Source organism: Oreochromis aureus, linkage group 4 (genome assembly GCF_013358895.1).
Source record: "Oreochromis aureus strain Israel breed Guangdong linkage group 4, ZZ_aureus, whole genome shotgun sequence".
Classification (NCBI taxonomy): domain Eukaryota; kingdom Metazoa; phylum Chordata; class Actinopteri; order Cichliformes; family Cichlidae; genus Oreochromis; species Oreochromis aureus.
Window position 1 is genome coordinate 21,013,342 of NC_052945.1, and position 14,826 is coordinate 21,028,167.

The 14,826-nt window shown below is 42.5% G+C and overlaps 1 protein-coding gene across 1 annotated transcript; it reads left to right on the forward strand.

Annotated features, from left to right (window-relative positions):
• The first annotated feature begins 3,485 nt into the window (after positions 1-3,485).
• Positions 3,486-5,404, forward strand: LOC120439870 (piggyBac transposable element-derived protein 4-like). Its single transcript, XM_039611190.1, has 2 exons — positions 3,486-5,049; positions 5,166-5,404. Exons 1-2 carry the CDS (start codon positions 4,168-4,170, stop codon positions 5,292-5,294), a joined length of 1,011 nt encoding a protein of 336 aa, XP_039467124.1. The 5' UTR covers positions 3,486-4,167; the 3' UTR covers positions 5,295-5,404.
• The last annotated feature ends 9,422 nt before the right edge of the window (positions 5,405-14,826 follow it).

Sequence of the window (14,826 nt, forward strand, 5' to 3'; positions counted from 1 at the left end):
GTATGGAACGGTTGCATGTTCACAACATGATAAACACCTGCATCCACACCGGAGTCCACCCAAGCGAGCCTGTAATTAACATCACTGAGTCTCTGAGATACACACAATGGTCCCTCAAACAGTAGTGCAAGTTTAGCAGTAAAGTTAGACTGAGCATCTGACCTGGGGTGCGTCTTAACTCTCACAAGGTCACCAACACGAAACGTGGCATGTCGATGTCTCAAGTCATAGTAATGTTTTTGACTGTCATGGCTATAGTCCAGAGCTGCTTTGGCGTGGTCGTGAGCTTCCTGTAGGGAGGCTCTCAGAGTCTCAGGGTAAGGTACACCCGATTCATCAACACCTGCTGTAGAAGGCTGAGTGATAAGGTCAAGCGGGGTGTCTAACTCACGACCATAAAGCATCATGGCAGGAGTCATACCTGTACTGTCATGGGGGGCGGTACGCAGAGCAAAGCAAATCTGAGGGAGAAACTTGTCCCATGATGTGTGTTTATCACCTACATAAGCGCGAATTGCAGTTTTCAGAGTCCGGTTGACACGTTGAGTAGCATTCGTCTGAGGGTGATAAGCCGTAGTTAGTCTGTGCACCGACCCTAAGACAGAAACAACATGTTCAAAAAGCTCACTCACAAAAGGAGACCCTCTGTCAGAAATCAGATAAGTGGGTGTACCATGTCTAGCAAAAATGTCAGTGACAAATTTACCAGCTGCTACCTGAGATGTAGCCTCTTTGACAGCACTGGCTTCGACCCATTTAGTCAAATAGTCAACAAACACGATCAAATATGCATTACCAGCGGGGGTGCGGGGCAGTGGTCCAACAAAATCCACACCAACATACTCCCAGGGTTTCTGGGGACAATGGGAACCATAAGACCGCTGCTTTTTTTCTGACTTGGCTTGGTGAGTTGGCACACTGAGCATGAAGTCACATAGCACTTCACATCAGCAGCCATCTTGGGCCAAAAGAACCTAAAGCGCAGTCTAGCCAGTGTCTTAGAAACACCCAAGTGACCTGCTGTGGGGTGGTCGTGGTAATAGTCCAGCAAGGTGCCTCTCATGGAAGTAGGGGCGAACAGTTTCAGCTCTTTCAAAGGGTGCAAAGCACATGTGGACTTGGGGTCTCTGTAATACAAAAGAGAGTCATACACAACATACTGCAACAAGGTGGCACTGTCTGAGCTGTTCAGAGAGTCTGCTTCAATGTCTCTGAGGAGTGGACCTGTGACGTGATCATCCAGCTGCAGCTGTCTCAATTGTGAACGGTCAGCCAGAATGACGGGGGGCAGAGTACGAATGTCCAGGCTGCCCATGACAGCATGATCTGGTAAAAGATCCGTCGGCCTGTCAGAGGTCAGAGGCAATGGGTGGCGTGACAGTGCGTCGGGAACTTTGTTTTGTGCACCAGGTTTGTGCACTATTGTGAAATCAAAGTCCTGCAAACGAAGTGACCAGCGGGCGAGTCGGCCCGTTGGGTTTTGACGAGACATGAGCCACCTGAGACTGTTGTGGTCAGTGAAGATAGTAACATGAACACCTTCAACGTATGGGCGGAAGTGTTCCAGGGCCCATATCACAGCAAGGCACTCCTTCTCTGAAGTGCAGTAAGGGAGTTCAGCTTTGTGAATGGAGCGACTAGCAAAAGCCACAACATACTCACGACCCATGTCATCCTTTTGCATCAACGCTGCCCCAAGACCAATGTCACATGCATCAGCGTGAATGGAAAAGGGACGGTCGAAGTCCGGAAATGACAGGATCGGGGCTGATGTGACATGGTCTTTCAAAGTGTCCATGGCTCTTTGACAGCTGTCGCCCCAGTGGAAAGCATTGTCCTTTCTGGTGATGGCGTGAAGAGGTTCAGCATGGCGGGCATAATTCTGAATGAAGCGCCGATAATAGCCAGACAAGCCAAGGAACTGACGGACGTGTTTCACCGAGGTTGGGGTATCAAACTCCTTGACTGCCTTTACTTTGTCTGGATCGGGTTTAACACCTGATGATGTGATGCGGTACCCGAGAAAGGTGAATTCATCGTGGCAGAATTGATACTTTTTGAGCTTCAAGGACAAGCCAGCAGCCTGGAGTCTGCCCAGCACCTCCTCAAGATCCACAAAGTGCTGTTCAAAGGTAGGTGAGGCGATAACAATGTCATCCAGGTAGACTGCGCACGTTTTGTAAATGAGGCCAGCAAGCACAGAGTTCATGAGCCTCTGAAAAGTTGCAGGTGCGTTGCAGAGCCCAAAGGGCAGCACCCGGAACTGGAAGAGACCACAGTGAGAGATGAAGGCAGTTTTAGGCTTGGAGTCTTCTGCTACAGCAACCTGCCAGTAGCCTTGTGCTAAGTCCAATGTTGTGACAAACTTTCCCCGTGCCAGAAAGTCCAAAGACTCATCCACACGAGGCAGGGGATAAGAGTCTTTTCGGGTAACTTGGTTGAGCCCTCGAAAGTCCACACAAAACCTTGGTTCCATGCCGCTCTATTGACAATGACCACAGGAGCTGCCCAAGGGCTTGTGGAAGGTTCAATGATGTTGTCCTTCAACATTTGTTGCACTTGTTCTTCAATCACACGTTTCTTAGCAGGTGACGTGCGATAGGGTGGGAGATTGACAGGTGTTGCATTGCCAGTCTCTATGGCGTGCTCAGTGAGAGCCGTTCGACCAAGATGACCATCAAACAAGGAGCTAAACTTGCTGAGCAGATTGAGTAAAGCATCCTTGTTGCTCTCTGAGAGACTTGCTTCAGACAGTTTGGCTGTTAAGTCTGAGCGAATCAAGTCCAAAGACATCAGTGTTCCAGGCGAATGCGAGTAATCATTCGGAAGGTCCTCTTCATCGTCTGCGAGTGGGCAGGGGATGTCCTCAATGCAGACTGTTCTAGTGGGAATGTGAATAGAAACAGAAGCTCTTGCCATAAAATCCATTCCCAGAATGAAAGGAGAAGACAAATCTGGTATTATTGCAAAACACTGGTAAAAGTTCTTGTTCATGAATCCAATATTGAGCAAAATAACACCCTCAGGGATGCAGGGAGCATTATTGGCGAGGTTAACTGCAGGACCATTCCACTCAGTTGTGTTTCTAGGGTAAGAGTCATTTACTTGAATGAGATCTGGTCGTACAGCTGAGAGGGAAGCGCCCGTGTCGAGGGTAGCATCCACAGATGAAGCATTGAAGTTCACTTTCGTTCTTAGTGGGGTATTCCAGTGGACTTGTGAAAAATTGTCTTCCAAGTGTCCAAGACTGTGTCCACCCTGCAGTGAATGGGGCATGTGAGGCTCCGTTAGTAACTGGGGGAAGGCTGGCCTCTGTGAAATGCCCCCCCCCCCCGGAGTTTCCCGACTGCTTGTATTGCGGCTGGGATGCAGTGCTGCTTAATTCCAACCTTTCGTGGCCTGGGTCAGAGGGGCCAGGCGCCGGCAATGGCTGGACCGCGCCATGCCTAGCGGAGTTTGAGGGTCGTTGTGGCAAATGAGGTTGGGTGTTACAGTTTGGGCAGGTGCGTGTAGTGAACCCTGGCTGAGAGCATTTGAAGCAGTAAGGTTCAGGCTTATAGTTTTCTTTGCTACACGAAGGAGGCTGTGGTCTATGCGGTCCAAGCACTGAGTGAAGCTCATGAGCACGCAGCAGCAGGTCCATTACAGAAGTGACATTAGCGCCATACAGGGCAACTCTGTATTTTTCAAGAGCATGTTTACTAATTAGGTCGATTCTGTCTTCTTCAGGTGGAGGGCTCTTCAGTTTATCAAACTCACTCAACATGTGGGCAACAAAGGTTGGGAGTGGTTCGTCCTGAGCCTGAACACGATCCAATATCCCTCTCAGGATCTGTTCTTGGCTGTCGGAGGGCAGAAAAACTGTTGTGAGGCCCTGGGCTCTTTTTTGAGACTTTTTTTTTTTTTCGGTTACAAGCCATTTGCACTGTTTTGAATGGAATATAGCCAAATGAAAACTGAAAATGAGAGCGGAGAGGAAGAATCAGCAGGGTGGATTTCCAAAAATGGAACAAAGTGGTCACCCCTACAAATGCTGAGACGCTCCGCTACGTTCCAGCGGCCACGGGACACACTGGACCCACTTTTTACGCCACCGCCCGGATCAGTGACCCACTATCCAGTTTTTCCCTTTTCGTCACGGATGACATTATCCAGCACATCGTGTCAATGACCAATCTCCAGGGGAGACGTGCTATCGCTGACTGGAAGGACGTGGACAGCGATGAACTGCGTGCCTATGTGGGGCTACTAATTCTGGCCGGTGTTTACCGTTCCCGAAACGAAGCCATACTCAGCCTCTGGAGCGAGAAATCCGGCCGGGTGATTTTTCGTGCTACCATGTCGGAGAAAAGGTTTCGCTACATCACCAGAGCTGTGCGATTCGACGACAGACTTGCGAGACCAAGACACTGTGACGACAAACTGGGTCCATTTCGCAAGATCTGGGATATGTGGACCCATCGCCTCCAGATGATGTTCTGCCCAAACAAAGAAATTTGTGTGGATGAACAGCTTGTCCCTTTCAAAGGGAGGTGCGCCTTCAGGCAGTATATGCCCAAAAAGCCGGCGAAGTATGGGCTGAAGGTATGGGCGGTCTGCGACGTAGAGACGTCTTATGCCTGGAGGCTGCAGCTCTACACGGGCAAAGCAGCCGCTGGGCGCACTGAGACCAACCAGGGTATGCGAGTGGTTCTGGAGCTGATGGAGGGGCTCCAGGGACACAGCGTCACCTGTGACAATTTTTTTACTTCCTTCCCTCTGTCAGAGGAGCTGCTGAGGAGAAAAAATACCCTGGTTGGCACCATTAGGAAGAACAAGCCTGAGCTTCCGCCAGAACTGCTGCAGACAAGGGGGAGAGAAGTGTTTTCCTCCGTGTTTGCTTTCACCTCGACGCACACGGCCGTGTCATACGTCCCTCGCCGCGGCAGAAATGTGCTCCTGTTGAGCTCCAAACACCGCACTCCAGGAATCTGCGACGAACCCAAGAGAAAGCCGCACACAATAAAGGATTACAACAAATCCAAGGGAGGTGTGGACAAACTCGATCAGGTAGGTGTCATTACGCATCAGTTGCGCACAAATTTATTCATTCTTGCTCATATATTCTTGTGTAAAATATACGTAGGTTTAATGGGTTTTTTTTGTGTGTTTTGTTTTTTTATTAGGCTGTTGGCACCTACACCTGTAGGAGGCGGACGAGGCGGTGGCCGTTAGCCCTTTTCCACCATCTGCTTGACATTTCGCTCCACAATGGCTACGTCCTGTGGACCGCGGTGGACCCAGCCTGGCAGTGAAGTAAAGCTTACAGGAGGAGGCTCTACATTGAGGAGGTTGGAGAAGCCTTAGTGCAACCACACATTGCCAGGAGAGAGCGACTTCCCCGCTCTGTCCATACAGCAGAGTTTGTGAAACAGGCGCAGGCCGCTGCTTCTCCTGTTGCTGCAGATCCTTCTCCCGGCTGCAAATGTGGGAACGGCACATGCAAGGACCACAGCCTGACCATCTGCAGCAACTGCTCCACCTGAGCAGGACTGCCCCCCCAGCCCCCACTCTCACTCATATCTCTTATACCTTTCCCCATTCCAAACAGTATATGTTCATTGTTATAAAGTTCCAAAAATAAATGTTTTCTTGTTCAAAGTGATCTTGTATTTTTATTTTCATATTTTTTATTTTATTTTAGAACACAACAAGGTAATAGTATTTAGTGGTAATAAGCAATAAGTAAATAATAAGTGCTAATAAGCAGTTAACATAATCAAAAAGTAAAAACATGATCACCATTATATTACATTTACTGTGCTCCTAGAAAAAAATAGTAATAGCGGGGACCCAACTACTATGCCCCGCGGCTGCTCGAGACAGACCCGCGGGGTGCAGCAGCAGCTTGGCCGGCTGCTCGGGTGGGACCATTTTCTGCCCTTACGGCTTTTAGAGGGTGCATTTTTTTAAATCAACAGAAAATTATATATTTGTTTTCACGTGGTATCGGACGTGTGCGCTGGGGACACGGGGACCCAACCACTATGCCCCGCGGCTGCTCGAGACAGACCCGCGGGAGAGGCAGACTCCTCCCGGGGTGCAGTAGCAGCACCATTTTCTGCCCTTAGGGCTTTTAGAGGGTGCATTTTTTTTAAATCTGCTCCTGCAAAAAAAAATAAAAGTGGATCGAAATGAATGTTGGTGCCAATCTTTGGTCCATCGAAAGGCCTAATTATAATAACAAACGAATATTACTTCAAATGTTTTTTATGGAAAATATTTAGTTTTTTTTGTTTTTTTGGGCTAAAAAAAACAGGGCGCTCATGTAATAAAACTGGGATTTAAAGGGTTAAAACAACAAAAATACAATTAAAACTTTATATGAATATTTCAGGGAGAAGTAGTTTTAAAAGACTGACCAATTTAAAGTGGAAAAAAGTATGAATATATAATCTTTTTATTGCACTTTTTGGTGCGGGACCATTTTCGGTCCTTAGGGCCTTTAGAGGGTGCATTTTTTTAAATCTGCTCCTGCAAAAAAAATAAAAGTGGATTGAAATGAATGTTGGTGCCAATCTTTGGTCCATCTAAAGGCCTAATTATAATAACAAACTAATATTACTTCAAATGTCTTTTTTGGAAAACATTTAGTTTTTTTGTTTTTTGGGGCTAAAAAAAAAGTGCGCTCATGTAATAAAACTGGGATTTAAAGGGTTAAAACAACGAAAATATAATTAAAACTTTATAAGAATATTTCAGGGAGAAGTAGTTTTAAAAGACTGACCAATTTAAAGTGGAAAAAAATATGAATATATAATATTTTTATTACACTTTTTGGGACGGGACCATTTTCGGTCCTTAGGGCCTTTAAAGGGTGCATTTTTTTAGGGCTAGCTGACAGAATTGAGCCCATGACGTGATGTGGGAGTTCAATGCCTTGAGCCATTTCCCGAGCTCTTTTGCAAGAAAGTGTGGCAGTTCGTTTAGCAATTGCCCATCAGTTAGGTTCAATGAGACTTTGTATGTGCCAACTGTATTTAACCAGTCCTCAGGTTGCACTTTGTCATCCCCAGCATACACAGGAGGCTCCAGTTTGGCGTGATGTAAAGCTGCCGCAATCACTCTGGAAGTGCTGCTGAGCTCGAGTGAGTGAGATGGGAGGAAAGGATTTGTAGGTTGAAATGGGTTGCTGGGCAGGAACGGATTGGTACTGTTGGTGGGTTCAGTTTTGTCCCTCGCAGGAACATGAGGTGTCGATGTGGCCATCGGGAAAACAGGAGACTGTGGGACTGCAGGAGGGGGAGAGTTCCCCGTTGTGAGTTGGTCCCACTGCTTCAGTAAACTCTGTTGTATGTTCAGTGAGTCACGTAAACAGTCACTAAGCCTATTCACCTCAGTTCTTAATTCCACCACTTGTTGGCTAAGGCTAGGAGTTACATTGTCAACTATCTGGCACATTGGTAATGAGGTAAGTTCCATGTCTGAGTCAGAGTCATCTGGGTAGTGTGCCATTGCGATTTCAAAAAAATTAAGCCGCTCCAGCGCACAGCACAGTCATTTATATCACAGTAAAAGAGTCAGTTAGGTCAGACTAGAAAGACAAAACTGCAAAAATGCCGTTCAAGACTAAATTTGGAAAAGCCACATATGAAAACGTCACCCAACAACTAAAATTAGACTGAAGTGATCACAACCATGTTATTACAATAGCATGTCTGCAACACTAGAGCTCAATGTAAGATTAGTTTTAAATCGTTTCGTTATACTGAGCCGAAGACCAGCACTAACAGCTGTAGTCGGCCAAGTTATCACTTACATGTGCTACAGTCCGTCTAGTCTCAGCAGAGGGAAAGGGGAATGAAAAGCCAGCAGAAATGTTCATTTCCAGGCTCCCCACAGAAGAATTAATCCTTAGAAGACGAAACCAACAGCATGTCCGAATAACAGATCCACAGAGTCCATTCGCGTTGCGGAGTCAGCTTCTCTCTTTTTCTTTTTTTTTCAAGCGGAGCAGCGGCACACCGCGGTATCCAGAAATTAGTCGGGTCCCACCTGAGCTGAGGCTGCGGCCATGGCTGGGGAAAACGTCCGAGCATCCGCAAAAGTGAGAAGATTTCCGAGACAGTTTGCGTGCTAACGTGCGGTGGAGATGAAGCCAGCCGCGGAGGTGTGCAGGTGGATAGCGAATGAGCAACAGCTTCTGACTTTCCAAAAGTACTCATTTATTTACAATATCAAAAATAAAAGTGTCACCTCTACCACACATTACTAACGAGCACACTAGTCCGCGTACACACGGGAGCATCCATTACAGGGAGAGTACGAAGAAGAACAAAAAGGGGGTGACACACCAGTCATGAGACAGAAGGCGCCGCCATGTGGTGATACACTGCATTACAACAGCAACTGTTACAAAGTCCATTTTTCTCAAGGAAAGTATCAGGACTCACCTCCTCCCGTCAGCACACAGTTGAATTCAGTGTCTTCATTCACATCATTGGAATTTACTATGAGAAGACTTTCTGCATTGTACACCTTCTTTCCATCCTTTCTTGATTCAGAAACTGTAGTCAAAACTTTAAATGGCAGATCTATTTCGCTGGTAATGTCTTTTCCGTTTTTCAGCCATTTGAGGTCATGTTTCTTTGGTACAAACTCTTTCGCAACACATTGGGTGATATTGGCGCTGTGAGAAGAGATAACAGTTGGATTCTGCTCAAACACCTCTGAAAAACAAAAATGGGCATAAATGTATGTATGGAAAAGTTTGGACACACCTTCTCATTTACTTGTTTTTCTTTATTTTTACTACTTTCTACATTGTAGTAGACACATACTGTACACATCAAATATACGAAGCAAAATTATGTAGCAAAGAAAAAAATGATGAATTCAAAATATGTTTTAAATGTCAGATTCCTGAAATTAGTCACCCTTTTCTTCGAAAATTACATCCCATAAATGCCATTTTAATACATTTTATAGAATTATCCTAACCAGGAATTAAAAACCACAATTTTTTTTGTTGTTGTTGTTGTATTTATTTATGTAAAAAGTTTTACCTGCACAGCAAATAGTCAAAAGCAGCAGCACTGTCCTACAGTCCATCTTGTTTAACTGTGTGTCTGTCTCTGGACGGTTTCAGCATTCGGATAAGTAGAGATGGAAGAAAGAATATTTGCATTTGTACCTCCTCAAACCTATGACAGAAAAGTTGAATAATTAATGCGGCCTCTGACTGACTGAGAGTAGAAGCTGTCACTACTGTCAGTATAAATGAAAGCAATCCACTCCAGTCCTTTTCCAGGAGCCTGTCTGATCCAGCCCATATAGTAGCTGCTGAATGTGAATCCAGAGGCTGTACAGGTCAACCTGTGTGAATCTCCAGGAACTTTAACCACTGGTTCAGACTCTGTAAGAGTCTGACCATCAACACCTTTCAACAGAAATAAAGAGAGAGAATTTAAACAGAATATACATTACTGCATCAGCTCCTCCTCAACATTAAGAGAGAAAAGGTGAATAATGAAAAAAGGTTTTACTCAAAGACACTGTACTTCACTCAAGAATATATATATAACATTTTATTCATTTAAAATTATAATTAACAGCAATGAAGAACAATGCTTTTAAAAACACAAGCTCCTCTAGATTGTTTTATGGCTGTTTAAATCTGAGCTACAGCTTAGTTTACACACTAAGCTGGAGTCATCACTGATTTCTAAAGATGGAGACTATTTGTTTTCTGTTTTCCCTTCATTTATTTTTTTTATACATCAAGAAGTGATTCCAAAAATTAATAATGATAAGTTTTGATTTTTTGTGTTTTTTGTGGTTGTCTGTTAACTTTATCTTTGTCTTTATTGCTAATGATCTGTCTCAGGATCAGCATTTGCATTTTCTTAAGAAAAAAAAAAAGAAAAACAATATAACTAACATAAATTTTAAAGTATTTTGTGTAGTTGTTAAAATTGGCTCTTGTCACTGTCAGTGTGGATGAATCAGCCTGTTCATACAACTTCTGTCTGCTGTTGTCTCTGGACAACCAGCCTTGAATTGCCTGAGAATAACAGACTTTAGCAATGTTGTAACTTCTCACAACCTGCTCCTGTCCTTTTGGTAAGCTGGTAGTTTTTCTTACACAAAATATAAGTAAAAATCTTCCCTTTCCAAGTAGAGACTAAAACTATGAATGATATTAGAGAAGTATATTCTTCTCTGCCTTCCATTATGTTGTCAGATAAATTGGAATGAATTTGGAAGTCACTGTTAATGTGTGTTAAACTTGGACAGTTGAGATGCATTTTAAAGTTGGATTCAGTTTTCCAAACATGATATGGCATATTCATTGAAATGAGGACTACACTGTATGTATTACAGACAAAGCCAAATGCTCTGTGTCAATGTGATAAATAGAGGAAGTATTTTTTGAATGACTCCTGTAGTATTTAACTCACTGTGTACACTCTGGCACAGTAATACACTGCTGTGTCCTCGGTCTTCAGATTGTTCATCTGTAGATAGACTTTACTGCTGGAGTCATCTCTGGAGATGGTGAATCTACCCCTGACTGACTGGGAGTAATGGATAGGAGTACTAGCTGTGTGTATAAATGCGATCCACTCCAGCCCTTTTCCAGGAGCCTGTCTGATCCAGCTCCACACTGAGCTTCCAAAGCTAAATCCAGATGTTGTACACGTGAGTCTGTGCAACTCTCCAGGTCTTTTGACAGCTGGTTCAGACTCTGTTATGGTCTGACCTTTAACACAACTTGAAACAAAGAGAGCAACTAACAGGAGTGTTAGCTTTCTGTAAGCCATACTGACAGTGTGTTGGGTATGTTTACAACTCTGCAGAACTCCTTTAAATATGATCATGTTATGAGATTCTCACTACATCACTGACACTGTGTTTACATTAAGCTCCTCCTATCACATTCAAATTCTGTTTCTAAAATCAAATTTGAAGTTGTGAATTCAGATTAACAATAAAAATAAAATAATTCTCTTCCAATAAGAGATTTTGTTAAAATTGGAAGAGAATTATTTGAAATCATTTGATAATTTGAAATTAGTTATTTATCCATAATTATTATGCCAGTAGTGACTGGTTCTCCATTATTAAAACAAACCAAAAAAACACTGGTAAAACCTTATGAAAAAAAAAAAATCCCTGACTTTCATGATAATGTTAGGCTCATTTACAAGCTTCAAATTGTCTCCAAAGGTTTTAGTAAAGGTTGTGGCTGAACAGTTGATTGCCTTTTTTTTCTTTTTAAACTTAAGTGAACTCTTTGTAAGGTTCCAGTCAGGTTTAAGAGCAAACTGACAGAGGTGAGAAACTTGTCATTCTTTGCCCTCTAGTGTTCAACATTGTTTTTCAGTACAACCCCCTCCCCGGTGCCCTTCCACTGTCTTATTTTTGCTATTTATACTCAGACAGTTATTCCAGTGGCGGGCATATCTTTTATGAACAGTGGAGGTTGTAGGTTTTAAGTAATTATTAGAGTTAATATGTCGAGTTCTTTTGTACATACAACAGGCTCATACAAATTCACAATTCCATAAAAGCTTCAAATACTGAAATTTGCAGATCTATTGAAAGTCCAAACAGCAAGAATGAACCACAATACCAGAATCAACAGCAGCTTCTGGTTTTCTGCTTGTTTATGATGAGAATTACTTGATATGGTGAGATTCTAAATTAAAACCACTAACTGTTTAACACTGTTTATCTACCTGTTTTTTTTAAATGCATAACATATCTTTATTTAACTCATTCTTGTTTTTGCTGACTTCTGTAAATAAAGCAACCCATTTACTCTATGTTCTGTTTTGTGTGTTTGTTTCATACTGCATCAGCCAAAATCTACATCTACAAGTCTTTTTTTTTCAATTTCTCAAGTTTACAACAAATTGTAAAAAGTTTGTGGAGGAAATATCCTTATAAATAAACATTAAAATAAGGGTGATTCTGGTCTAATTTCAAGACATTGAAATTAGATATAAAAAGAAAAATGTTCTTTATCATGGGGACATATAATAATACATCCAATGAGATTTTCAATAAGATGGAAGACAGTACTGTACTGGATCTACCCTGGACTGACTGTGGGTAATAGATACTACATTAAAACCAGATGTTACATGGATGACTCTGCTATGATCTGACAATCAACACACCTTGGAACAATGACAGCAACCACCAGAGTGTAAGCCATGTTAACAGTATCCCTGGTATGTATTCCATCCATACATCGATGAAAGAATCCATAATGACACAAAGTGATGACCACTGATACACACTTTGGTCACCTGAAATGAGAGCCTAAGCAGCACGCTCTGTTCATTGTTGTTGTACTTGGCTGAGACTTCAGCTGTGAAGCCTGAAATGTATGATAGATATTTTCAACCTGCAGACAGGCGTAGAATGGATGTTTGAATGTGCTTATTTATGAGTCTGAGGTGAAGCTTGAGAGGGACACAACCTGTGGTTTACAAAATACTGAGAGATGTTGCGGCTACACAATCAATAACACTATTCATTTCTGAAAGTCTTTCAACATGTGTGAATTTGTGTCAGGCGTGTCGTGTGTGGAGGCGAGGAAGAGATGACCCAAACGCTGGACTCACGGTGCAGGATAATGGGGTTTATTGTAGGTAGGCTGGATGAACAGAACATGAACTGAAATGGCTGACTGGGTGGACGACTGACTGACTGAAGAACTGAATGGCTGGCTGACTGATCTGAACATACATGCGGAGAGACGACATTAACATCAATGACACAACAAAGAACTGGTGAAACCGAGGAGCTTAAATACACAGGTTGAATGATGAGAATGATTGGAAACGGGTGAGTACAGCGCTGAACATAATCTGACTAATGACACAAGCTGACATGGGAAAAAACAGGAAGTGGGAACATTAGTGTGGCAAACTAAACTGAACATGAACAGAACTGAAAACACTGAGTCACCGACCCAGGAACCCTGACAATTTGTTAATAACTGGAAGTAAGAATAAATCACACACAGCTGTGTGTTAAATTTAATCAAATGAATATACTTGGAAGTTGTGTGTTAGGGAAGAAGTGAGCAGTGAGTGTTAATTCATGTCATTTTTTTATGTCATTGCTGATATTCAAATTTACGCCATGTATGTCATGCAGGTGTCTGAGTATTTGTGCAGGTCTCTTGGTGTTTTGGATCACTGTGTCACTAACACGCACACAGTAATAAACAGCTGTGTCCTCCGTCTGCATATTCTGTCCTGTTATTGTTGCTGTTCTGGCTGAAGTGTCTCTGCTGTAGCTGAACTTGTTCTTTAAAGCATCATTTTGGCGAAGACCACTAGTACCCCACTGATGAGAAATCCAGTCCATTGCTTTTCCTTCATGCTGTCTGATCCAACCTGTTGCATAGCTGTTATCAGTCATAGAATAACCAGAGACCTGACAGGTGATGGTCAAAGACTGTCCAGGCTGCACAGACCTTGATTCTGGCTGAATGAGATCAATACTGTACACACCTGTGGAAACAGAAATTAACATTACATCCACCATTCATCTGACAATTAAGTATTTCTAATATATTTATACGAGTGAATTCACTAAAAGTTCCTCACATGATCCAGCAGCCAGCAGCAGTATCAGAGCGAACATGACTGATGCTGAAGAGGAAATCTTTGGAGCTGATCTGTCTTTTGACTGACAGGCAGACATCACTCCCTTTTAAGTAACTATTATTTGCATATTCTTGAATATATTATGTTTTAATCCATTTAGGGTATTAGCAGTATATAGACAATTTGTTTTAAATGTAATGTATTGTTACAATTCTATTTTCAATTGAGTAAATCTGTTATGTCTAGAACACACAGTCCCAGACTGACAGATGTCAATGACTTTGGTTCTTAGCTGTTCCTAACTGTCTTTAGATCGTGGCATGATGTGTTGCTTTTTACATTTTTTTTGTAGCCCACTGCACTTTGCAGGTCATTTTTAAATGATTTTAAGAAATTGAACTCATTTTCCAAAAAAATGTGGTTATTCACAACTGGTTTATCACATAGGGCCAACATATTTGTGATGTCACTGCTGACCTACCTGTTAAGAAAAAAACAGTGTTTTGTTTTTTTTAAAGGGAAGGAGCTGAAAGAGGCTTGTCATTGCATGCTCTTTAATGTGTTTAACACAACTGTTCAACACACATTCTCCTTCCAAAGGGGTAGCCCTAAAATTTGTACATGTAGTTTTTTTTCTGCTATAACACAGTGATCTTAGTGAGGAGTTGTCTTTTGTGAAGCTTTCCTTGTGTGTGATGTTAGTAGAGCCACCTTTTTTATGTTTTAGTGCACATTATTGTTGGTAATAATGATCACTGATCAATAATCAAAAAGAACCTATGAATAATACATTTTGCTTCCTCTCTTCCTCCCAGCAAAAAGATTCCCAAGATAAAGATAGTTTGTGCATTTGTGATAGTGACGATTTGCAGAATGGGTGGGAATCAGAAGGATGAGCACTGGCATTGATGAAGAAGAGTACAGGACAGGATGAGCTGTGTGTTTGTCTCATACCCTATCAGTCTAAAACCTACATTTGTGTTATAAAAACAAACCTATTTAGTGAACATGGTTTAATATCAAATTTATTATCAATTTATTTGTTCCTTCTATACTAGTAGTTTTTGATAACAGAAGAGTCAGTGTTATCGCAAGCAGCTGAAACAGACACAGAGTTTAGTTGACAGTGAATAAGCAGAAATGCAAAGCTCAGTTTCTCTTCCTCACCCTCACCTCCTAAAATGATACACAAGATGAAGACATTTTGCATATTTGTATG

Excerpts from the sequence above, each read along its gene's own strand:
- LOC120439870 (XM_039611190.1), top strand. The coding sequence starts at position 4,168 with ATGACCAATCTCCAGGGGAGACGTGCTATCGCTGACTGGAAGGACGTG. Across the intron at positions 5,050-5,165 it reads GTGTGGACAAACTCGATCAG|GCTGTTGGCACCTACACCTG; the intron begins GTAGGTGTCATT and ends TTTTTTTATTAG.